A 25,837-nucleotide genomic window follows, 5' to 3' on the forward strand; every position below is an offset into this window, starting at 1 on the left:
AGAACACTAGAACACTTCCCCTGCTATTGTAGAACACTAGAACACTTCCCCTGCTATTGTAGAACACTAGAACACTTCCCCTGCTATTGTAGAACACTAGAACACCTCCCCTGCTATTGTAGAACACTAGAACACTTCCCCTGCTATTGTAGAACACTAGAACACTTTCCCTGCTATTGTAGAACACTAGAACACTTCCCCTGCTATTGTAGAACACTAGAACACTTCCCCTGCTATTGTAGAACACTAGAACACTTCCCCTGCTATTGTAGAACACTAGAACACTTCCCCTGCTATTGTAGAACACTAGAACACTTCCCCTGCTATTGTAGAACACTAGAACACTTCCCCTGCTGTTGTAGAACACTAGAACACTTCCCCTGCTATTGTAGAACACTAGAACACTTCCCCTGCTATTGTAGAACACTAGAACACTTCCCCTGCTGTTGTAGAACACCAGAACACTTCCCCTGCTGTTGTAGAACACTAGAACACTTCCCCTGCTATTGTAGAACACTAGAACACTTCATCTGCTGTTGTAGAACACTAGAACACTTCACCTGCTATTGTAGAACACCAGAACACTTCATCTGCTATTGTAGAACACTAGAACACTTCCCCTGCTGTTGTAGAACAGCAGAACACTTCCCCTGCTGTTGTAGAACACTAGAACACTTCCCCTGCTATTGTAGAACGCTAGAACACTTCACCTGCTATTGTAGAACACCAGAACACTTCATCTGCTATTGTAGAACACTAGAACACTTCCCCTGCTGTTGTAGAACACCAGAACACTTCCCCTGCTATTGTAGAACACTAGAACACTTCCCCTGCTGTTGTAGAACACTAGAACACTTCATCTGCTGTTGTAGAACACTAGAACACTTCCCCTGCTGTTGTAGAACACTAGAACACTTCATCTGCTGTTGTAGAACACCAGAACACTTCCCCTGCTATTGTAGAACACTAGAACACTTCATCTGCTGTTGTAGAACACCAGAACACTTCATCTGCTCCACTCCCCTAATAACCCCTACTATTAGTAGTCTGTAGTCCTTATCTCCACTCCCCTAATAACCCCTACTACTGGTAGTCTGTAGTCCTTATCTCCACTCCCCTAATAACCCCTACTACTGGTAGTCTGTAGTCCTTATCTCCACTCCCCTAATAACCCCTACTACTAGTAGTCTGTAGTCCTTATCTCCACTCCCCTAATAACCCCTACTACTGGTAGTCTGTAGTCCTTATCTCCACTCCCCTAATAACCCCTACTACTAGTAGTCTGTAGTCCTTATCTCCACTCCCCTAATAACCCCTACTATTAGTAGTCTGTAGTCCTTATCTCCACTCCCCCAATAACCCCTACTACTAGTAGTCTGTAGTCCTTATCTCCACTCCCCTAATAACCCCTACTAGTAGTAGTCTGTAGTCCTTATCTCCACTCCCCTAATAATCCCTACTACTAGTAGTCTGTAGTCCTTATCTCCACTCCCCTAATAACCCCTACTACTAGTAGTCTGTAGTCCTTATCTCCACTCACCTAATAACCCCTACTATTAGTAGTCTGTAGTCCTTAGCTCCACTCCCCTAATAACCCCTACTACTGGTAGTCTAGTCCTAAACTCCACTCTCCTAATAACCCGTACTACTGGTAGTCTGTAGTCCTTATCTCCACTCCCCCAATAACCCCTACTACTAGTAGTCTGTAGTCCTTATCTCCACTCCCCTAATAACCCCTACTACTAGTACTCTGTAGTCCTTATCTCCACTCCCCCAATAACCCATACTACTAGTAGTCTGTAGTCCTTATCTCCACTCCCCTAATAACCCCTACTACTAGTAGTCTGTCTGCCTTATCTCCACTCCCCTAATTACCCCTACTACTGGTAGTCTGTAGTCCTAAACTCCACTCTCCTAATAACCCCTACTACTGGTAGTCCGTAGTCCTAAACTCCACTCTCCTAATAACCCCTACTACTAGTAGTCTGTAGTCCTTATCTCCACTCCCCTAATAACCCCTACTACTGGTAGTCTGTAGTCCTTATCTCCACTACCCTAATAACCCCTACTATTAGTAGTCTGTAGTCCTTAGCTCCACTCCCCTAATAACCCCTACTACTGGTAGTCTGTAGTCCTTATCTCCACTCCCCTAATAACCCCTAATATTAGTAGTCTGTAGTCCTTAGCTCCACTCCCCTAATAACCCCTACTACTGGTAGTCTGTAGTCATGAGTCAAACTCATGCACATAGCTTCATAGGCAATACCATTCCATATACTGTAAAGTCATGACATCTCTATCTCACATTAATTCAATATACAGTACATGCACATAGCTTTGATCACTTGACATTTGAAGTCAGTAACACATAACTTTGCATTGTGTAACCCTAGGTTACTTTAAACTCCCATCGGACAAATGGAATCACAAATTCCTTACTCATGGATTTTGTACAATCAGTGTGTTGTCTCTTTATGTAACTCAATTTATCCTTGCGATCCCCGATCTTATTCAACCCTCATCCTGATACCAGCCCACAGCCTCCATCTTATTCAACCCTCAGCCTGATACCAGCCTCCATCTTATTCAACCCTCAGCCTGATACCAGCCCACAGCCTCCATCTTACTCAACCCTCAGTCTGATACCAGCCCACAGCCTCCATCTTATTCAACCCTCAGCCTGATACCAGCCTCCATCTTATACAACCCTCAGCCTGATACCAGCCTCCATCTTATTCAACCCTCAGCCTGATACCAGCCCACAGCCTCCATCTTATTCAACTCTCATCCTGATACCAGCCCACAGCCTCCATCTTATTCAACCCTCAGCCTGATACCAGCCCACAGCCTCCATCTTATTCAACCCTCAGCCTGATACCAGCCCACATCCTCAATCTTATACAACCCTCAGCCTGATACCAGCCCACAGCCTCCATCTTATTCAACCCTCAGTCTGATACCAGCCCACAGCCTCCATCTTATTCAACCCTCAGCCTGATACCAGCCCACAGCCTCCATCTTATTCAACCCTCAGTCTGATACCAGCCCACAGCCTCCATCTTATTCAACTCTCATCCTGATACCAGCCCACAGCCTCCATCTTATTCAACTCTCAGCCTGATACCAGACTCCATCTTATACAACCCTCAGCCTGATACCAGCCCACAGCCTCCATCGTATTCAACCCTCAGCCTGATACCAGCCCACAGCCTCCATCTTATTCAACCCTCAGCCTGATACCAGCCCACAGCCTCCATCTTATTCAACCCTCAGCCTGATACCAGCCCACAGCCTCAATCTTATACAACCCTCAGCCTGATACCAGCCCACAGCCTCCATCGTATTCAACCCTCAGCCTGATACCAGCCTCCATCTTATTCAACCCTCAGCCTGATACCAGCCCACAGCCCCTACTGTCATCCAGACCCTGATACCAGCCCCCACTGTCATCCAGACCCTTATACCAGCCCACAGCCCCTACTGTCATCCAGACCCTGATACCAGCCAACAGCCCCCACTGTCATGCAGACCCTGATACCAGCCCACAGCCCCCACTGTCATCCAGAGCCTGATACCAGCCCACAGCCTCCACTGTCATCCACACCCTGATACCTGCCCACAGCCCCACTGTCATCCAGACCCTGATACCAGCCCCCACTGTCATCCAGACCCTTATACCAGCCCACAGCCCCTACTGTCATCCAGACCCTGATACCAGCCCACAGCCCCCACTGTCATGCAGACCCTGATACCAGCCCACAGCCCCCACTGTCATCCAGAGCCTGATACCAGCCCACAGCCTCCACTGTCATCCACACCCTGATACCTGCCCACAGCCCCACTGTCATCCAGACCCTGATACCAGCCCACAGCCCCTACTGTCATCCAGACCCTGATACCAGCCCACAGCCTCCACTGTCATCCAGAGCCTGATACCAGCCCCCACTGTCATCCAGACCCTGATACCAGCCCACAGCCTCCATCTTATTCAACCCTCAGCCTGATACCAGCCCACAGCCTCCATCTTATTCAACCCTCAGCCTGATACCAGCCCACAGCCTCCATCTTATACAACCCTCAGCCTGATACCAGCCCACAGCCTCCATCTTATTCAACCCTCAGCCTGATACCAGCCCACAGCCTCCATCTTATTCAACCCTCAGTCTGATACCAGCCTCCATCTTATTCAACTCTCATCCTGATACCAGCCCACAGCCTCCATCTTATTCAACCCTCAGTCTGATACCAGCCTCCATCTTATTCAACCCTCAGCCTGATACCAGCCCACAGCCTCCATCTTATTCAACCCTCAGCCTGATACCAGCCCACAGCCTCCATCTTATTCAACCCTCAGTCTGATACCAGCCCACATCCTCCATCTTATTCAACTCTCATCCTGATACCAGCCCACAGCCTCCATCTTATTCAACTCTCAGCCTGATACCAGACTCCATCTTATACAACCCTCAGCCTGATACCAGCCCACAGCCTCCATCGTATTCAACCCTCAGCCTGATACCAGCCTCCATCTTATTCAACCCTCAGCCTGATACCAGCCCACATCCCCTACTGTCATCCAGACCCTGATACCAGCCCCCACTGTCATCCAGACCCTTATACCAGCCCACAGCCCCTACTGTCATCCAGACCCTGATACCAGCCAACAGCCCCCACTGTCATGCAGACCCTGATACCAGCCCACAGCCCCCACTGTCATCCAGAGCCTGATACCAGCCCACAGCCTCCACTGTCATCCAGAGCCTGATACCAGCCCACAGCCCCCACTGTCATCCAGAGCCTGATACCAGCCCACAGCCTCCACTGTCATCCACACCCTGATACCTGCCCACAGCCCCACTGTCATCCAGACCCTGATACCAGCCCACAGCCCCTACTGTCATCCAGACCCTGATACCAGCCCACAGCCTCCACTGTCATCCAGAGCCTGATACCAGCCCACAGCCCCCACTGTCATCCAGACCCTGATACCAGCCCACAGCCTCCACTGTCATCCAGACCCTGATACCAGCCCACAGCCCCTACTGTCATCCAGACCCTGATACCAGCCCACAGCCTCCACTGTCATCCAGACCCTGATACCAGCCCACAGCCCCTACTGTCATCCAGACCCTGATACCAGCCCACAGCCCCTACTGTCATCCACACCCTGATACCAGCCCACAGCCCCTACTGTCATCCAGACCCTGATACCAGCCCACAGCCTCCACTGTCATCCAGACCCTGATACCAGCCCACAGCCCCTACTGTCATCCAACACCCTGATACCAGCCCACAGCCCCCACTGTCATCCAGACCCTGATACCAGCCCACAGCCCCCACTGTCATCCAGAGCCTGATACCAGCCCACAGCCCCTACTGTCATCCAGACCCTGATACCAGCCCACAGCCCCTACTGTCATCCAGACCCTGATACCAGCCCACAGCCCCTACTGTCATCCAGACCCTGATACCAGCCAACAGCCCCCACTGTCATCCAGACCCTGATACCAGCCCACAGCCCCCACTGTCATCCAGAGTCTGATACCAGCCCACAGCCTCCACTGTCATCCAGAGCCTGATACCAGCCCACAGCCTCCACTGTCATCCAGAGCCTGATACCAGCCCACAGCCTCCACTGTCATCTATACCCTGATACCAGCCCACAACCTCCACTGTCATCCAGACCCTGATACCAGCCCACAGCCTCCACTGTCATCCAGACCCTGATACCAGCCCACAGCCCCTACTGTCATCCAGACCCTGATACCAGCCCACAGCCCCTACTGTCATCCAGACCCTGATACCAGCCCACAGCCTCCACTGTCATCCAGACCCTGATACCAGCCCACAGCCTCCACTGTCATCCAGAGCCTGATACCAGCCCACAGCCCCCACTGTCATCCAGAGCCTGATACCAGCCCACAGCCTCCACTGTCATCTATACCCTGATACCAGCCCACAACCTCCACTGTCATCCAGACCCTGATACCAGCCCACAGCCCCCACTGTCATCCATAGCCTGATACCAGCCCACAGCCTCCACTGTCATCCACACCCTGATACCAGCCCCCACTGTCATCCAGACCCTGATACCAGCCCACAGCCCCTACTGTCATCCAGACCCTGATACCAGCCCACAGCCCCCACTGTCATCCAGAGTCTGATACCAGCCCACAGCCTCCACTGTCATCCAGGGCCTGATACCAGCCCACAGCCCCCACTGTCATCCAGAGCCTGATACCAGCCCACAGCCTCCACTGTCATCCAGAGCCTGATACCAGCCCACAGCCCCCACTGTCATCCAGAGCCTGATACCAGCCCACAGCCTCCACTGTCATCCACACCCTGATACCTGCCCACAGCCCCACTGTCATCCAGACCCTGATACTAGCCCACAGCCCCTACTGTCATCCAGACCCTGATACCAGCCCACAGCCCCCACTGTCATCCAGACCCTGATACCAGCCCCCACTGTCATCCAGACCCTGATACCAGCCCACAGCCTCCACTGTCATCCAGACCCCGATACCAGCCCACAGCCCCTACTGTCATCCAGACCCTGATACCAGCCCACAGCCTCCACTGTCATCCAGACCCTGATACCAGCCCACAGCCCCTACTGTCATCCAACACCCTGATACCAGCCCACAGCCCCCACTGTCATCCAGACCCTGATACCAGCCCACAGCCCCTACTGTCATCCAGACCCTGATACCAGCCCACAGCCCCTACTGTCATCCAGACCCTGATACCAGCCCACAGCCCCTACTGTCATCCAGACCCTGATACCAGCCCACAGCCCCTACTGTCATCCAGACCCTGATACCAGCCCACAGCCCCCACTGTCATCCAGAGTCTGATACCAGCCCACAGCCTCCACTGTCATCCAGAGCCTGATACCAGCCCACAGCCCCCACTGTCATCCAGAGTCTGATACCAGCCCACAGCCTCCACTGTCATCCAGAGCCTGATACCAGCCCACAGCCTCCACTGTCATCTATACCCTGATACCAGCCCACAACCTCCACTGTCATCCAGACCCTGATACCAGCCCACAGCCTCCACTGTCATCCAGACCCTGATACCAGCCCACAGCCCCTACTGTCATCCAACACCCTGATACCAGCCCACAGCCCCCACTGTCATCCAGACCCTGATACCAGCCCACAGCCCCTACTGTCATCCAGACCCTGATACCAGCCCACAGCCCCTACTGTCATCCACACCCTGATACCAGCCCACAGCCCCTACTGTCATCCAGACCCTGATACCAGCCCACAGCCTCCACTGTCATCCAGACCCTGATACCAGCCCACAGCCCCTACTGTCATCCAACACCCTGATACCAGCCCACAGCCCCTACTGTCATCCAGACCCTGATACCAGCCCACAGCCCCTACTGTCATCCAGACCCTGATACCAGCCAACAGCCCCCACTGTCATCCAGACCCTGATACCAGCCCACAGCCCCCACTGTCATCCAGAGTCTGATACCAGCCCACAGCCTCCACTGTCATCCAGGGCCTGATACCAGCCCACAGCCCCCACTGTCATCCAGAGCCTGATACCAGCCCACAGCCTCCACTGTCATCTATACCTTGATACCAGCCCACAACCTCCACTGTCATCCAGACCCTGATACCAGCCAACAGCCCCCACTGTCATCCATAGCCTGATACCAGCCCACAGCCTCTACTGTCATCCACACCCTGATACCAACCCCCACTGTCATCCAGACCCTGATACCAGCCCACAGCCCCTACTGTCATCCAGACCCTGATACCAGCCCACAGCCCCTACTGTCATCCAGACCCTGATACCAGCCCACAGCCCCTACTGTCATCCAGACCCTGATACCAGCCAACAGCCCCCACTGTCATGCAGACCCTGATACCAGCCCACAGCCCCCACTGTCATCCAGAGCCTGATACCAGCCCACAGCCTCCACTGTCATCCACACCCTGATACCAGCCCCCACTGTCATCCAGACCCTGATACCAGCCCACAGCCTCCACTGTCATCCAGACCCTGATACCAGCCCACAGCCTCCACTGTCATCCACACCCTGATACCAGCCCACAGCCCCTACTGTCATTCAGACCCTGATACCAGCCCACAGCCTCCACTGTCATCCACACCCTGATACCAGCCCACAGCCTCCACTGTCATCCACACCCTGATACCAGCCCACAGCCCCTACTGTCATCCAGACCCTGATACCAGCCCACAGCCCCTACTGTCATCCAGACCCTGATACCAGCCCACAGCCTCCACTGTCATCCACACCCTGATACCAGCCCACAGCCCCTACTGTCATCCAGACCCTGATACCAGCCAACAGCCCCCACTGTCATCCAGACCCTGATACAGCCCCCACCCTTCGAGACCCTCCCACAGCCCCCACCCTTCGAGACCCTCCCACATCCCCCACCCTTCGAGACCCTCCCACATCCCCCACCCTTCGAGACCCTCCCACAGCCCCCACCCTTCGAGACCCTCCCACAGCCCCCACCCTTCGAGACCCTCCCACATCCCCCACCCTTCGAGACCCTCCCACATCCCCCACCCTTCGAGACCCTCCCACACCCTGATACCAGCCCACAGCCTCCACTGTCATCCACACCCTGATACCAGCCCACAGCCCCTACTGTCATCCAGACCCTGATACCAGCCCACAGCCCCTACTGTCATCCAGACCCTGATACCAGCCAACAGCCCCCACTGTCATGCAGACCCTGATACCAGCCCACAGCCCCCACTGTCATCCAGAGCCTGATACCAGCCCACAGCCTCCACTGTCATCCACACCCTGATACCAGCCCCCACTGTCATCCAGACCCTGATACCAGCCCACAGCCTCCACTGTCATCCAGACCCTGATACCAGCCCACAGCCCCTACTGTCATCCACACCCTGATACCAGCCCACAGCCCCTACTGTCATTCAGACCCTGATACAAGCCCACAGCCTCCACTGTCATCCACACCCTGATACCAGCCCACAGCCTCCACTGTCATCCACACCCTGATACCAGCCCACAGCCCCTACTGTCATCCAGACCCTGATACCAGCCCACAGCCCCTACTGTCATCCAGACCCTGATACCAGCCCACAGCCTCCACTGTCATCCACACCCTGATACCAGCCCACAGCCCCTACTGTCATCCAGACCCTGATACCAGCCAACAGCCCCCACTGTCATCCAGACCCTGATACAGCCCCCACCCTTCGAGACCCTCCCACAGCCCCCACCCTTCGAGACCCTCCCACAGCCCCCACCCTTTGATACCCTCCCACAGCCCCCACCCTTCGAGACCCTCCCACAGCCCCCACCCTTCAAGACCGTCCCACAGTCCCCCCCCTTAGAGACCCTCCCACAGCCCCCTCCCTTCGAGACCCTCCCACATCCCCCACCCTTCGAGACCCTCCCACAGCCCCCACCCTTCGAGACTCTCCCACAGCCCCCACCCTTCGAGACCCTCCCACAGCCCCCCCTCTTCGAGACCCTCCCACAGCCCCCCCCCTTCGAGACCCTCCCACAGCCCCCACCCTTCGAGACTCTCCCACAGCCCCCACCCTTCGAGACCCTCCCACAGCCCCCACCCTTCGAGACCCTCCCACAGCCCCCACCCTTCGAGACCCTCCCACAGCCACCACACTTCGAGACCCTCCCACAGTCCCCCCCAGGAGGAACAATACAATACAATGAATTCCATTCCCCCAAGAACCCCCCAATGCACCAACAACTAATGAACTAAAGACAGAAAAGGAACACAGAAGAAAACAGCATTTACATTTGTTAAATAATGAATTGAAAACAAAGGACATGAAGGACAACTGCAATCATAACAGCAAGGCCAACTGTATATGTTTGTGTTCATGTCTGGCACTATTACCTGTATGTGTGTGTTCTTCTATGTGTTTATTTGAATGAGAGTGTGTGTAAGTGTACAAACACCTGCACGGCATCAGCCTCAGGCAAACCGGCATTAGTTGTAAAAACACTGCCACTTAGTGTCATTCAAATGTACTTTTTATTATGATTTATTTAGACTTTTAAAAATATATATTTTTTTACTTTTATCTTTGACCATCATTCTATCTCTCACACAGCAACTCCACTCCCACTTGTCTCCAATTCCACATCCCAACCCTCAGCTTCCCTCAGCCCATCCCAACCCCCAGCTTCCCTCAGCCCATCCCATCCCAACCCTCAGCTTCCCTCAGCCCATCCCATCCCAACACTCAGCTTCCCCGTCCCAACTCCACTCCCACTTGTCTCCAATTCCACATCCCAACCCTCAGCTACCCTCAGCCCATCCCATCCCAACACTCAGCTTCCCCGTCCCAACTCCACTCCCACTTGTCTCCAATTCCACATCCCAACCCTCAGCTTCCCCGTCCCAACTCCACTCCCACTTGTCTCCAATTCCACATCCCAACCCTCAGCTTCCCCGTCCCAACTCCACTCCCACTTGTCTCCAATTCCACATCCCAACCCTCAGCTTCCCCGTCCCAACTCCACTCCCACTTGTCTCCAATTCCACATCCCAACCCTCAGCTTCCCCGTCCCAACTCCACTCCCACTTGTCTCCAATTCCACATCCCAACCCTCAGCTACCCTCAGCCCATCCCATCCCAACACTCAGCTTCCCTCAGCCCATCCCAACCCTCAGCTTCCCTCAGCCCATCCCAACACTCAGCTTCCCTCAGCCCATCCCATCCCAACCCTCAGCTACCCTCAGCCCATCCCATCCCAACCCCCAGCTGCCCTCATCCCATCCCAACCCCCAGCTACCCTCAGCCCCTCCCATCCCAACCCTCAGCTGCCCTCATCCCATCCCAACCCCCAGCTACCCTCAGCCCCTCCCACCCCAACACTCAGCTTCCCTCAGCCCATCCCAACCCCCAGCTTCCCTCAGCCCATCCCAACCCTCAGCTTCCCTCAGCCCATCCCAACTCTCAGCTTCCCTCAGCCCATCCCATCCCAACCCTCAGCTACCCTCAGCCCATCCCATCCCAACCCCCAGCTGCCCTCATCCCATCCCAACCCCCAGCTACCCTCAGCCCCTCCCATCCCAACCCTCAGCTGCCCTCATCCCATCCCAACCCCCAGCTACCCTCAGCCCCTCCCACCCCAACACTCAGCTTCCCTCAGCCCATCCCAACCCCCAGCTTCCCTCAGCCCATCCCAACCCTCAGCTTCCCTCAGCCCATCCCAACTCTCAGCTTCCCTCAGCCCATCCCATACCAACCCTCAGCTTCCCTCAGCCCATCCCATACCAACCCTCAGCTTCCCTCAGCCCATCCCATCCCAACCCTCAGCTTCCCTCAGCACATCACGTCCCAACCCTCAGCTTCCCTCAGCCCATCCCATCCCAACCCTCAGCCTGTCCCGTCCCAACCCTCAGCCCATCCCGTCCCACCCCTCAGCTTCCCTCATCCCATCCCGTCCCAACCCTCAGCTTCCCTCAGCCCATCCCGTCCCAACCCTCAGCTTCCTTCAGCCCATCCCAACCCTCAGCTTCCCTCAGCCCATCCCATCCCAACCCTCAGCCCGTCCCGTCCCAACCCTCAGCCCATCCCGTCCCAACCCTCAGCTTCCCTCAGCCCATCCCGTCCCAACTCTCAGCTTCCCTCAGCCCATCCCGTCCCAACCCTCGGCTTCCTTCAGCCCATCACAACCCTCAGCTTCCCTCAGCCCTTCCCATACCAACCCTCAGCTTCCCTCAGCCCATCCCAACCCCCAGCTTCCCTCAGCACATCCCGTCCCGTCCCAACCCTCAGCTTCCCTCAGCCCATCCCATCCCAACCCTCAGCCTCCCTCAGCCCATCCCATCCCAACACTCAGCTTCCCTCAGCCCATCTCATCCCAAACCTCAGCTTCCCTCAGCCCATCCCGTCCCAACCCTCAGCTTCGCTCAGCCCATCCCTTCCCAACCCTCAGCTTCGCTCAGCCCATCCCTTCCCAACCCTCAGCTTCCCTCAGCCCATCCCGTCCCAACCCTCAGCTTCCCTCAGCCCATCCCAACCCTCAGCTTCCTTCAGCCCATCCCAACCCTCAGCTTCCCTCAGCCCATCCCAACCCCCAGCTTCCCTCAGCCCATCCCGTCCCAACCCTCAGCTTCCCTCAGCCCATCCCATCCCAACCCTCGGCTTCCCTCAGCCCATCCCATCCCAACACTCAGCTTCCCTCAGCCCATCTCATCCCAAACCTCAGCTTCCCTCAGCCCATCCCAAACCTCAGCTTCCCTCAGCCCATCCCAACCCTCAGCTTCCCTCAGCCCTTCCCAACCCTCATCTTCCCTCAGCCCATTCCATACCAACCCTCAGCTTCCCTCAGCCCATTCCATACCAACCCTCAGCTTCCCTCAGCCCATCCCATACCAACCCTCAGCTTCCCTCAGCCCATCCCAACCCTCAGCTTCCTTCAGCCCATCCCATCCCAACCCTCAGCTTCCCTCAGTCCATCCCATACCAACCCTCAGCTTCCCTCAGCCCACCCCGTCCCAACCCTCAGCTTCCTTCAGGCCGTCCCAACCCTCAGCTTCCTTCAGCCCATCCCAACTCTCAGCTTCCCTCAGCCCTTCCCGTCCCAACCCTCAGCTTCCCTCAGCCCATCCCATCCTAACCCTCAGCTTCCCTCAGCCCATCCCAACCCTCAGCTTCCCTCAGCCCATTCCAACCCTCAGCTTCCCTCAGCCCATCCCATCCCAACTCTCAGCTTCCCTCAGCCCATCCCAACCCTCATCTTCCCTCAGCCCATCCCGTCCCAACCCTCAGCTTCCTTCAGCCCATCCCGTCCCAACCCTCAGCTTCCCTCAGCCCGTCCCAACCCTCAGCTTCCCTCAGCCCATCCCAACCCTCAGCTTCCCTCAGCCCTTCCCATACCAACCCTCAGCTTCCCTCAGCCCATCCCAACCCCCAGCTTCCCTCAGCACATCCCGTCCCGTCCCAACCCTCAGCTTCCCTCAGCCCATCCCATCCCAACCCTCAGCCTCCCTCAGCCCATCCCATCCCAACACTCAGCTTCCCTCAGCCCATCTCATCCCAAACCTCAGCTTCCCTCAGCCCATCCCGTCCCAACCCTCAGCTTCGCTCAGCCCATCCCTTCCCAACCCTCAGCTTCGCTCAGCCCATCCCTTCCCAACCCTCAGCTTCCCTCAGCCCATCCCGTCCCAACCCTCAGCTTCCCTCAGCCCATCCCGTCCCAACCCTCAGCTTCCTTCAGCCCATCCCAACCCTCAGCTTCCCTCAGCCCATCCCAACCCCCAGCTTCCCTCAGCCCATCCCGTCCCAACCCTCAGCTTCCCTCAGCCCATCCCATCCCAACCCTCGGCTTCCCTCAGCCCATCCCATCCCAACACTCAGCTTCCCTCAGCCCATCTCATCCCAAACCTCAGCTTCCCTCAGCCCATCCCAAACCTCAGCTTCCCTCAGCCCTTCCCAACCCTCATCTTCCCTCAGCCCATTCAATACCAACCCTCAGCTTCCCTCAGCCCATTCCATCCCAACCCTCAGCTTCCCTCAGCCCATCCCATCCCAACCCTCAGCTTCCCTCAGCCCTTCCCAACCCTCATCTTCCCTCAGCCCATTCAATACCAACCCTCAGCTTCCCTCAGCCCATTCCATCCCAACCCTCAGCTTCCCTCAGCCCATCCCATACCAACCCTCAGCTTCCCTCAGCCCATCCCAACCCTCAGCTTCCTTCAGCCCATCCCATCCCAACCCTCAGCTTCCCTCAGTCCATCCCATACCAACCCTCAGCTTCCCTCAGCCCACCCCGTCCCAACCCTCAGCTTCCTTCAGCCCATCCCAACTCTCAGCTTCCCTCAGCCCTTCCCGTCCCAACCCTCAGCTTCCCTCAGCCCATCCCATCCTAACCCTCAGCTTCCCTCAGCCCATCCCAACCCTCAGCTTCCCTCAGCCCATCCCAACCCTCAGCTTCCCTCAGCCCATTCCATCCCAACTCTCAGCTTCCCTCAGCCCATCCCAACCCTCAGCTTCCCTCAGCCCATCCCAACCCTCAGCTTCCTTCAGCCCATCCCGTCCCAACCCTCAGCTTCCCTCAGCCCGTCCCAACCCTCAGCTTCCCTCAGCCCATCCCAACTCTCAGCTTCCCTCAGCCCATCCCATCCCAACCCTCAGCTTCCCTCAGCCCATCCCATCACAACCCTCAGCTTCCCTCAGCCCATCCCATACCAACCCTCAGCTTCCCTCAGCCCATCCCATACCAACCCTCAGCTTTCCTTAGCCCATCCCAACCCTCAGCTTCCCTCATCCCATCCCATTCCAACCCTCAGCTTCCCTCAGCCCATCCCGTCCCAACCCTCAGCTTCCCTCAGCCCACCCCGTCCCAACCCTCAGCTTCCTTCAGGCCGTCCCAACCCTCAGCTTCCTTCAGCCCATCCCAACCCTCAGCTTCCCTCAGCCCATCCCATCCCAACCCTCAGCTTCCCTCAGCCCATCCCATCCCAACCCTCAGCTTCCCTCAGCCCATCCCAACCCTCAGCTTCTCTCAGCCCATCCCATCCCAACCCTCAGCTTCCTTCAGCCCATCCCGTCCCAACCCTCAGCTTCCCTCATCCCATACCATCCCTCAGCCCATCCCGTCCCAACCCTCAGCTTCCCTCAGCCCATCCCATACCATCCCTCAGCCCATCCCATCCCAACCCTCAGCTTCCCTCAGCACATCCCAACCCTCAGCTTCCCTCAGCCCATCCCAACCCTCAGCTTCTCTCAGCCCATCCCATCCCAACCCTCAGCTTCCTTCAGCCCATCCCGTCCCAACCCTCAGCTTCCCTCATCCCATACCATCCCTCAGCCCATCCCATCCCAACCCTCAGCTTCCCTCAGCCCATCCCATCCCAACCCTCAGCTTCCCTCAGCCCATCCCATCCCAACCCTCAGCTTCCCTCAGCCCATCCCAACCCCCAGCTTCCCTCAGCCCATCCCAACACCCAGCTTCCCTCAGCCCATCCCAACCCTCAGCTTCCCTCAGCCCATCCCAACCCACAGCTTCCCTCAGCCCATCCCAACCCCCAGCTTCCCTCAGCCCATCCCAACCCTCAGCTTCCCTCAGCCCATCCTATCCCAACCCTCAGCTTCCCTCAGCCCATCCCAACCCCCAGCTTCCCTCAGCCCATCCCAACCCCCAGCTTCCCTCAGCCCATCCCAACCCTCAGCTTCCCTCAGCCCATCCCAACCCCCAGCTTCCCTCAGCCCATCCCAACCCTCAGCTTCCCTCAGCCCATCCCAACCCACAGCTTCCCATCTATCTCTGCTGGCCACCCACTTTGGGTTTCTACGCAACACATATCTTTCAACTATGCTGTGATGTTTCATGATACTTAATGATACTGTAGTTATCCCTGAGGATGATTCCTAACATGTACCGGATGATTCCTAACATGTAGCATACTTAATGATACTGTAGTAATGGTACAATTGTAACTTAGCAGACATGCTATGATATGACTGTATTTCTCCCTGAGGATGATACTTAATGACACTGTAGTAATGGTACCATGGTAACCTAGCAGACATGCTATGATATGACTGTAGTTCTCCCTGAGGATGATACTTAATGATACTGTAGTAATGGTACCATGGTAACCAAGCAGACATGCTATGATATTACTGTAGTTCTCCCTGAGGATGATACTTAATGATACTATAGTAATGGTACCATGGTAACCTAGCAGACATGCTATGATATGACTGTAGTTCTCCCTGAGGATGATACTTAATGATACTGTAGTAATGGTACCATGGTAACCTAGCAGACATGCTATGATATGACTGTAGTTCTGTCTAGATGCTGTTTGTTTTGCTGCTGACTGTGTCCTGTCCTTCTCCAGAACAACGGAAGAACTACACCAAAAACAGCATCAACAGCATGACGAACACCTCGCAGTACCATGTTGAGGTCAGTCTACTACCATACATACAGCGTGACTAACACCATGTTGAGGTCAGTCTACTACCGTACATACAGCGTGACTAACACCATGTTGAGGTCAGTCTACTACCGGACTAACACCATGTTGAGGTCAGTCTACTACTGGACTAACACCATGTTGAGGTCAGTCTACTACCGTACATACAGCGTGACTAACACCATGTTGAGGTCAGTCTACTACCGTACATACAGTGTGACTAACACCATGTTGAGGTCAGTCTACTATCATACATACAGCGTGACTAACACCATGTTGAGGTCAGTCTACTACCATACATACAGCGTGACTAATACCATGTTGAGGTCAGTCTACTACCGTACATACAGCGTGACTAACACCATGTTGAGGTCAGTCTACTACCATACATACAGCGTGACTAACACCATGTTGAGGTCAGTCTACTACCGTACATACAGCGTGACTAACACCGTGTTGAGGTCAGTCTACTACCATACATACAGCGTGACTAACACCATGTTGAGGTCAGTCTACTACCGTACATACAGCGTGACTAACACCATGTTGAGGTCAGTCTACTACCGTACATACAGCGTGACTAACACCATGTTGAGGTCAGTCTACTACCGTACATACAGCGTGACTAACACCATGTTGAGGTCAGTCTACTACCATACATACAGCGTGACTAACACCATGTTGAGGTCAGTCTACTACCGTACATACAACGTGACTAACACCATGTTGAGGTCAGTCTACTACCGTACATACAGCGTGACTAACACCATGTTGAGGTCAGTCTACTACCATACATACAGCGTGACTAACACCATGTTGAGGTCAGTCTACTACCGTACATACAGCGTGACTAACACCATGTTGAGGTCAGTCTACTACCATACATACAGCGTGACTAATACCATGTTGAGGTCAGTCTACTACCGTACATACAGCGTGACTAACACCATGTTGAGGTCAGTCTACTACCATACATACAGCGTGACTAACACCATGTTGAGGTCAGTCTACTACCGTACATACAGCGTGACTAACACCATGTTGAGGTCAGTCTACTACCATACATACAGCGTGACTAACACCATGTTGAGGTCAGTCTACTACCGTACATACAGCGTGACTAACACTATGTTGAGGTCAGTCTACTACCGTACATACAGCGTGACTAACACCATGTTGAGGTCAGTCTACTACGATACATACAGCGTGACTAACATCATGTTGAGGTCAGTCTACTACCGTACATACAGCGTGACTAACACCATGTTGAGGTCAGTCTACTACCGCACATACAGCGTGACTAACACCATGTTGAGGTCAGTCTACTACCATACATACAGCGTGACTAACACCATGTTGAGGTAAGTCTACTACGATACATACAGCGTGACTAACACCATGTTGAGGTCAGTCTACTACCATACATACAGCGTGACTAACACCATGTTGAGGTCAGTCTACTACCGTACATACAGCGTGACTAACACCTCACAGTACCATGTTGAGGTCAGTCTACTACCCTACATACAGCGTGACTAACACCATGCTGAGGTCAGTCTACTATCATACATACAGCGTGACTAACATCATCTTGAGGTCAGTCTACTACCGTACATACAGCGTGACTAACACCATGTTGAGGTCAGTCTACTACCGCACATACAGCGTGACTAACACCATGTTGAGGTCAGTCTACTACCATACATACAGCGTGACTAACACCATGTTGAGGTAAGTCTACTACGATACATACAGCGTGACTAACACCATGTTGAGGTCAGTCTACTACCATACATACAGCGTGACTAACACCATGTTGAGGTCAGTCTACTACCATATACAGCGTGACTAACACCTCACAGTACCATGTTGAGGTCAGTCTACTACCCTACATACAGCGTGACTAACACCATGCTGAGGTCAGTCTACTATCATACATACAGCGTGACTAACACCATGTTGAGGTCAGTCTACTACCGGACTAACACCATGTTGAGGTCAGTCTACTACCGGACATACAGCGTGACTAACACCATGTTGAGGTCAGTCTACTACCATACATACAGCGTGACTAACACCATGTTGAGGTCAGTCTACTACCGGACTAACACCATGTTGAGGTCAGTCTACTACCGGACTAACACCATGTTGAGGTCAGTCTACTATCATACATACAGCGTGACTAACACCATGTTGAGGTCAGTCTACTACCATACATACAGCGTGACTAACACCATGTTGAGGTCAGTCTACTACCATACATACAGCGTGACTAACACCATGTTGAGGTCAGTCTACTACCGGACTAACACCATGTTGAGGTCAGTCTACTACCGGACTAACACCATATTGAGGTTAGTCTACTACCATACATACAGCGTGACTAACACCATGTTGAGGTCAGTCTACTACCATACATTCAGCGTGACTAACACCATGTTGAGGTCAGTCTACTACCATACATACAGCGTGACTAACACCATGTTGAGGTCAGTCTACTACCGGACTAACACCATGTTGAGGTCAGTCTACTACCGGACTAACACCATGTTGAGGTCAGTCTACTACCATACATACAGCGTGACTAACACCATGTTGAGGTCAGTCTACTATCATACATACAGCGTGACTAACACCATGTTGAGGTCAGTCTACTACCGTACATACAGCGTGACTAACACCCCACAGTACCATGTTGAGGTCAGTCTACTACCGTACATACAGCGTGACTAACACCCCACAGTACCATGTTGAGGTCAGTCTACTACCGTACATACACAGTGTGTTAGTGGTAGGGTAGAGATTGTTACTAACCTGTGTCTCAATCCCTCTCCCATCTCTCTTATCTCCCTTGTGCCCCAACCCCTCTCTAATCTCTCCTATCCCCTCTTTGTCCCAAACCCTCTCCCATCTCTCCTATCCCCTCTGTGTCTCAAACCCTCTCCCATCTCTCTTATCTCCCCTGTGCCCCAAACCCTCTCTAATCTCTCCTATCCCCGCTGTGTCTCAAACCCTCTCCCATCTCTCTTATCTCCCCTGTGCCCCAAACCCTCTCTAATCTCTCCTATCCCCTCTGTGTCCCAAACCCTCTCCCATCTCTCCTATCCCCTCTGTGTCCCAAACCCTCTCCCATCTCTCCTATCCCCTCTGTGTTCCCAAACCCTCTCCCATCTCTCCTATCCCCTCTGTGTTCCCAAACCCTCTCCCATCTCTCCTATCCCCTCTGTGTTCCCAAACCCTCTCCCATCTCTCCTATCCTCTCTGTGTCCCAAACCCTCTCTAATCTCTCCTATCCCCCCTGCGTCTCAACCCCTCTCCTCTCAGCACCTGACCACATTTGTTCTGGACAGGAAGGAAGCCATGATCAACACTGAGGATGGAATCAGGAAGCTCCGCCTGCTGGATGCCAAGGGGAAGGTGAAGCACAGGACACATTTATGATTCTGATTCCCCAAAGCATCTACTGTACAGATCCAATGTGTTCCTATTGGTTTGATATCAGGTATCTGCTGTAGAGATCCAATGTGTTCCTATTGGTTTGATATCAGGTATCTACTGTACAGATCCAATGTGTTCCTATTGGTTTGATATCAGGTATCTGCTGTACAGATCCAATGTGTTCCTATTGGTTTGATATCAGGTATCTGCTGTAGAGATCCAATGTGTTCCTATTGGTTTGATATCAGGTATCTACTGTACAGATCCAATGTGTTCCTATTGGTTTGATATCAGGTATCTGCTGTACAGATCCAATGTGTTCCTATTGGTTTGATATCAGGTATCTACTGTACAGATCCAATGTGTTCCTATTGGTTTGATATCAGGTATCTGCTGTAGAGATCCAATGTGTTCCTATTGGTTTGATATTAGGTATGGACCCAGGACATGTTGCTGCAGGTGGAGGAGAAGACAGTCAGCCTCATTGACCCAGAGACCAAGGTGGGTGAGCAGGAATGCCGTCTGAAGAACCAGATCTGATACACTGGACAGGGGTATCATGGGACCTACTGGCTAGACCATGGATATCATATCAGGGAATTACTGAAAGTAATCTTGGCTAGTGGATCTCTAAAAGCCCATTTATGCCTGACCGGAAAATGTGGTTGGAGGTGGTGTATGGAAGATGACGCGATAGTGGAGCCTCCTGAGGCGTGCAGAGGCCAAATGGCGCTCCGTACCCCATGACCGTGCCCACGTGTTGTAATGTTGGCGCTAGCTGGGGGGTCATGTATAAACACAACAGCCCTGCCATGCTCAGGGAAACGCCAGGTCCTGTATAAACACAACAGCCCTGCCATGCTCAGGGAAACGCCAGGTCCTGTATAAACACAACAGCCCCTGCCATGCTCAGGGAAACGCCAGGTCCTGTATAAACACAACAGCCCTGCCATGCTCAGGGAAACGCCAGGTCCTGTATAAACACAACAGCCCTGCCATGCTCAGGGAAACGCCAGGTCCTGTATAAACACAACAGCCCTGCCATGCTCAGGGAAACGCCAGGTCCTGTATAAACACAACAGCCCTGCCATGCTCAGGGAAACGGCAGGTCCTGTATAAACACAACAGCCCTGCCATGCTCAGGGAAACGCCAGATGGATCAACCTATTACGGCTGGGGGTTCCGCTAGCGGAACGTTTCGACAACATCCGGTGAAATTGCAGAGTGCGAAATTCAAAAATAAATTATTAGAAATATTTAACTTTCATACAATCACAGGTGCAATACACCAAATTAAAGTTTACCTTCTTGTTCATCCAGCCGCTTTGTCAGATTTCAAAAAGGCTTTACGGCGAAAGCATACCATGGGATTATCTGAGGCCGGCGCCCCATCAAACAAACACATGACAATCATATTTCAACATGCCAGGCGCGACACAAAACTCAGAAATAACGATATAATTAATGTCTTACCTTTGAAGATCTTCTTCTGTTGGCACTCCAATATGTCCCATAAACATCACAAATGGTCCTCTTGTTCGATTAATTCCGTTGTTATATCTCCAAAATGTCCATTAATTTGGAGCGTTTGATTCAGAAAAACACCGGTTCCAGCTCGTCTAATAATAATAATAATTGACCTGTAAACTTTGTGCAAACATTTCAAACAACTTTCCTAATCCAACTTTAGATATTTTAAAACGTAAATAATCTATACAATTTCAAACGGGATAATACCTGTGTTCAATACCGGACGAAAACAAGGTGAAGCACGTTCCAGGTCACACCAAAACATTAGAGTGCACCTGGAGTGACACATGGAAATCATTCATTTCTCAAAGGAAAACCAGCAGCCAATTTCTAAAGACTGTTGGCATCAAGTGGAAGCCATAGGAACTGCAACCAAATGCCTCAGAAATCTACATTCACATAGAAACCTATTTGAAAACAGTCACCTCAAAAACAAATTCCTGGATGGTTTGCCCTCGGGGTTTCGCCTGCCAAATAAGGTCTGTTATACTCACAAACATATTTTAACAGTTTTAGAAACCTTAGGGTGTTTTCTATCCAAATCTACCAATTATATGCATATCCTAGCTTCTGGGCCTGAGTAGCAGGCAGTTTACTCTGGGCACGCTTTTCATCCGGACGTGAAAATACCGCCCCCTAGCCCGAAGAGGTTTTAATGCCTTGACTTCTACAGAGGTCGTATCACTGTAACGATGTACAGCCACTACAGACAGTGGATTGACCATGCAGAGCCTTTAACAAGAACAGTTTGATCAGTGGTTTGATCAGTTGATTGATCAGTGGTTTGATCAGTGGTCTGATCAGTTGATTGATCAGTGGTTTGATCAAGTGGTCTGATCAGTAGTTTGATCAGTTGATTGATGAGTGGTTTGGTCAGTGGTCTGATCAGTGGTCTGATCAGTTGATGGTGTAGTATTTTCCCCATGTGATTAGATGAGTATTAGGTGTGAACCAAAGGGTCCTATAGTCCTGGCCTTCTATAAGAGGCTGCTCTGTTAAACTTTCCTCTGGGAACCTTTTTACACCAACTTTAAACCACAAGTTCACAGTGACACCATAACTTCCTTAATGACCTGAATATTCAGAGGCTGGCCTCAGTACAGTTTTTAAGCTGGTTCTGTTAACTGACCTGTTTGTTAGGGCTGGTCTCAGTACAGTTTTTAATCTGGTTCTGTTAACTGACCTGTTTGTTAGGGCTGGTCTCAGTACAGTTTTTAATCTGGTTCTGTTAACTGACCTGTTTGTTAGGGCTGGCCTCAGTATAGTTTTTAAGCTGGTTCTGTTAACTGACCTGTTTGTTAAGGCTGGCCTCAGTACAGTTTTTAAGCTGGTTCTGTTAACTGACCTGTTTGTTAGGGCTGGCCTCAGTATAGTTTTTAAGCTGGTTCTGTTAACTGACCTGTTTGTTAAGGCTGGCCTCAGTATAGTTTTTAAGCTGGTTCTGTTAACTGACTTGTTTGTTAGGGCTGGTCTCAGTACAGTTTTTAAGCTGGTTAATTGACCTGTTGGTTATTGTTTCAGAATGAGTTGGAGAACTTTCCCTTGGGGACCATCATGCACTGCCAGGCAGTGATGTCATCCTGCAACTACGACTCCATCTTGGCTCTGGTGTGTAAGGAGCCGGGCCAGGGCAAACCAGACCTGCACCTGTTCCAGTGTGACGACATCAAGGTACACACACACACACACACACACACACACACACACACACACACACACACACACACACACACACACACACACACACACACACACACACACACACACACACACACACGCACACACAGTTAGTGATGTATTCTCTCTCTCTCTGTCTGTCTGTCTCCACCAGGCCAACCTGATCCAGGCTGATATAGAGGGGGCCATGATGGATCAGAAGGGAGGCAAGGTGAAGAAGAGACCTGAAACACTACGGTACAATGCCTCTAACTACCTGTCGTCTCTGACTGGACTCTGTACTGTAGTAGAGACTAGAAACACTAGGTTAAAACACCTCTAACTACCTGTCGTCTCTGACTGGACTCTGTACTGTAGTAGAGACTAGAAACACTAGGTTAAAACACCTCTAACTACCTGTCGTCTCTGACTGGACTCTGTACTGTAGTAGAGACTAGAAACACTAGGTTAAAACACCTCTAACTACCTGTCGTCTCTGACTGGACTCTGTACTGTAGTAGAGACTAGAAACACTACGTTATTTTATAGAGCTCTGTTATAATGGGTTCTGTTACTTTATAGGGCTCTGTTAGAATGGGTTCTGTTACTTTATAGGGCTCTGTTATAATGGGTTCTGTTACTTTATAGGGCTCTGTTAGAATGGGTTCTGTTACTTTATAGGGCTCTGTTAGAATGGGTTCTGTTACTTTATAGAGCTCTGCTAGAATGGGTTCTGTTACTTTATAGAGCTCTGCTAGAATGGGTTCTGTTACTTTATAGAGCTCTGTTATAATGGGTTCTGTTACTTTATAGGGCTCTGTTATAATGGTTTCTGTTACTTTATAGGGTTCTGTTAGAACGGGTTCTGTTACTTTATAGGGCTCTGCTAGAATGGGTTCTGTTACTTTATAGAGCTCTGTTATAATGGGTTCTGTTACTTTATAGGGCTCTGTTATAATGGGTTCTGTTACTTTATAGGGTTCTGTTAGAACGGGTTCTGTTACTTTATAGGGCTCTGGGTTCTGTTACTTTATAGGGCTCTGTTAGAATGGGTTCTGTTACTTTATAGGGCTCTGGGTTCTGTTACTTTATAGGGCTCTGTTAGAATGGGTTCTTATCCTGAAGGTTTTAATATTAAACTGGGCTTGGTATGGGTTTCTGTAGTTGTTAAAGTAGTTGTTGTGATTGGCTGGTTTCCATTCCATGGCTGTATCTGTATCAGTGCTGTATGGGGTGCTGTTTGTATCTGTGAATTGAATCTGGGTCTGGTCTGTATCTGATTGTCTATCTGCCTGTTCTCTCCTCTTCCCGTACTCCTATAGGATGATTCTGAAGAGTGACGGGGTCATCCCGCCGCCCCCCGCGGCGCCCGCCCCCGAGCCCCCCGCCACTCTCACCCAGGTGGACGTGAGGAGTCGTGTGGCAGCCTGGTCAGCCTGGGCGGCGGAGCAGCAGGACTGTAAGGAAACACACGTTACCGGGACTTACTGAGTCTGGAAGGTTCTGCCTTCTAATAAGCAGGATATCACTCAGCAGTCAATGATATGGCAACATGAATGGACTTGAACAACAGTTTAGTTGAGAGATAGAGCTGTTCTAGGGGTTCAACCAGGTGATAGTTGAGAGAAAGAGCTGTTCTAGGGGTTCAACCAGGTGATAGTTGAGAGATAGAGCTGTTCTAGGGGTTCAACCAGGTGATAGTTGAGAGATAGAGCTGTTCTAGGGGTTCAACCAGGTGATAGTTGAGAGATAGAGCTGTTCTAGGGGTTCAACCAGGTGATAGTTGAGAGATAGGGCTGTTCTAGGGGTTCAACCAGGTGATAGTTGAGAGATAGAGCTGTTCTAGGGGTTCAACCAGGTGATAGTTGAGAGAAAGAGATGTTCTAGGGGTTCAACCAGGTGATAGTTGAGAGATAGAGCTGTTCTAGGGGTTCAACCAGGTGATAGTTGAGAGATAGGGCTGTCCTAGGGGTTCAACCAGGTGATAGTTGAGAGATAGCTGTTCTAGGGGTTCAACCAGGTGATAGTTGAGAGATAGAGCTGATCTAGGGGTTCAACCAGGTGATAGTTGAGAGAAAGAGCTGTTCTAGGGGTTCAACCAGGTGCCAGTTGAGAGATAGAGCTGTTCTAGGGGTTCAACCAGGGGATGTAGTGAGACTGAACCACTGACTGTCTCTACAAGGCTTTACATGGAGATACCTACCGGTTTCTGAGAGCTACTTGACATGTCTGATCCCCTCGGAGTACACGGAGTACAGCACAACCATTGGCTGTTTCAATATCACTTCAGTATGTTCATAGAGAATGAACAGAGCACATCTTCTGGACCCCAAATGTATTAAAACTAAAAATACAAATCTTTACCATCTTTACCTTTACAAATGTAGACCAAGAGGGCAGAGACAAGCCAACCTCCGATATCATTTGGGAGGCCTCTAAGAGGGTACATTGCTGAGTAATCTCATACTCAGCAAAAGTTACATCTGATTTAGAATTAAAGAAAAAGACAAATACATCACTATCTCAACAACAATCTTTACATGGTTAAGAAGAAAATGATATTCCTGGAATTTAAGAAGGAATACGAGCTTTTCCTTTTTCCTTTTGAAGAGAGACAACAACAACAACAACAACATCTACTACAACAACAACAACAACAACTACAACTAGTACAACAACAACAACATCTACTACAACAACAACAACAACATCTCTTACAACAACAACAACTACAACAACATCTACTTCAACAACAACAACAACATCTACTACAACAACAACAACTACAACATCTACTACAACAACAACAACTACAACAACAACTACAACAACAACAACAACATCATCTACTACAACAACAACAACAACTACAACAACAACAACTACAACAACTACAACAACAACAACATCTACAACTAATACAACAACTACAACAACAACATCTACAACTAATACAACAACTACAACAACAACATCTACTACAACAACTACAACAACAACAACATCTACTTCAACAACTACAACTAATACAACAACTACAACAACAACAACATCTACTACAACAACTACAACTAATACAACAACAACAACATCTACTTCAACAACTACAACTAATACAACAACTACAACAACAACAACAACAACATCTACTACAACAACTACAACTAATACAACAACAACAACATCTACTTCAACAACTACAACTAATACAACAACTACAACAACAACAACAACATCTACTACAACAACTAATACAACTACAACAACAACAACAA

The 25,837-nt window shown here is 51.4% G+C and overlaps 1 protein-coding gene across 1 annotated transcript in view; it reads left to right on the forward strand.

Moving 5' to 3' along the window:
• LOC109887441 (epidermal growth factor receptor kinase substrate 8-like) overlaps positions 1–25,837 on the forward strand; it is a 150,697-nt gene that overhangs the window by 79,033 nt on the left and 45,827 nt on the right. The window contains 6 exon segments of the mRNA XM_031815377.1: positions 15,861–15,928; positions 19,263–19,355; positions 19,809–19,877; positions 22,428–22,577; positions 22,738–22,820; positions 23,885–24,021. Coding sequence (XP_031671237.1) covers positions 15,861–15,928; positions 19,263–19,355; positions 19,809–19,877; positions 22,428–22,577; positions 22,738–22,820; positions 23,885–24,021 — 600 coding nt within the window.

This window comes from Oncorhynchus kisutch, unplaced genomic scaffold, assembly GCF_002021735.2.
Source record: "Oncorhynchus kisutch isolate 150728-3 unplaced genomic scaffold, Okis_V2 Okis09a-Okis19a_hom, whole genome shotgun sequence".
Taxonomy (NCBI): Eukaryota; Metazoa; Chordata; class Actinopteri; order Salmoniformes; family Salmonidae; genus Oncorhynchus; species Oncorhynchus kisutch.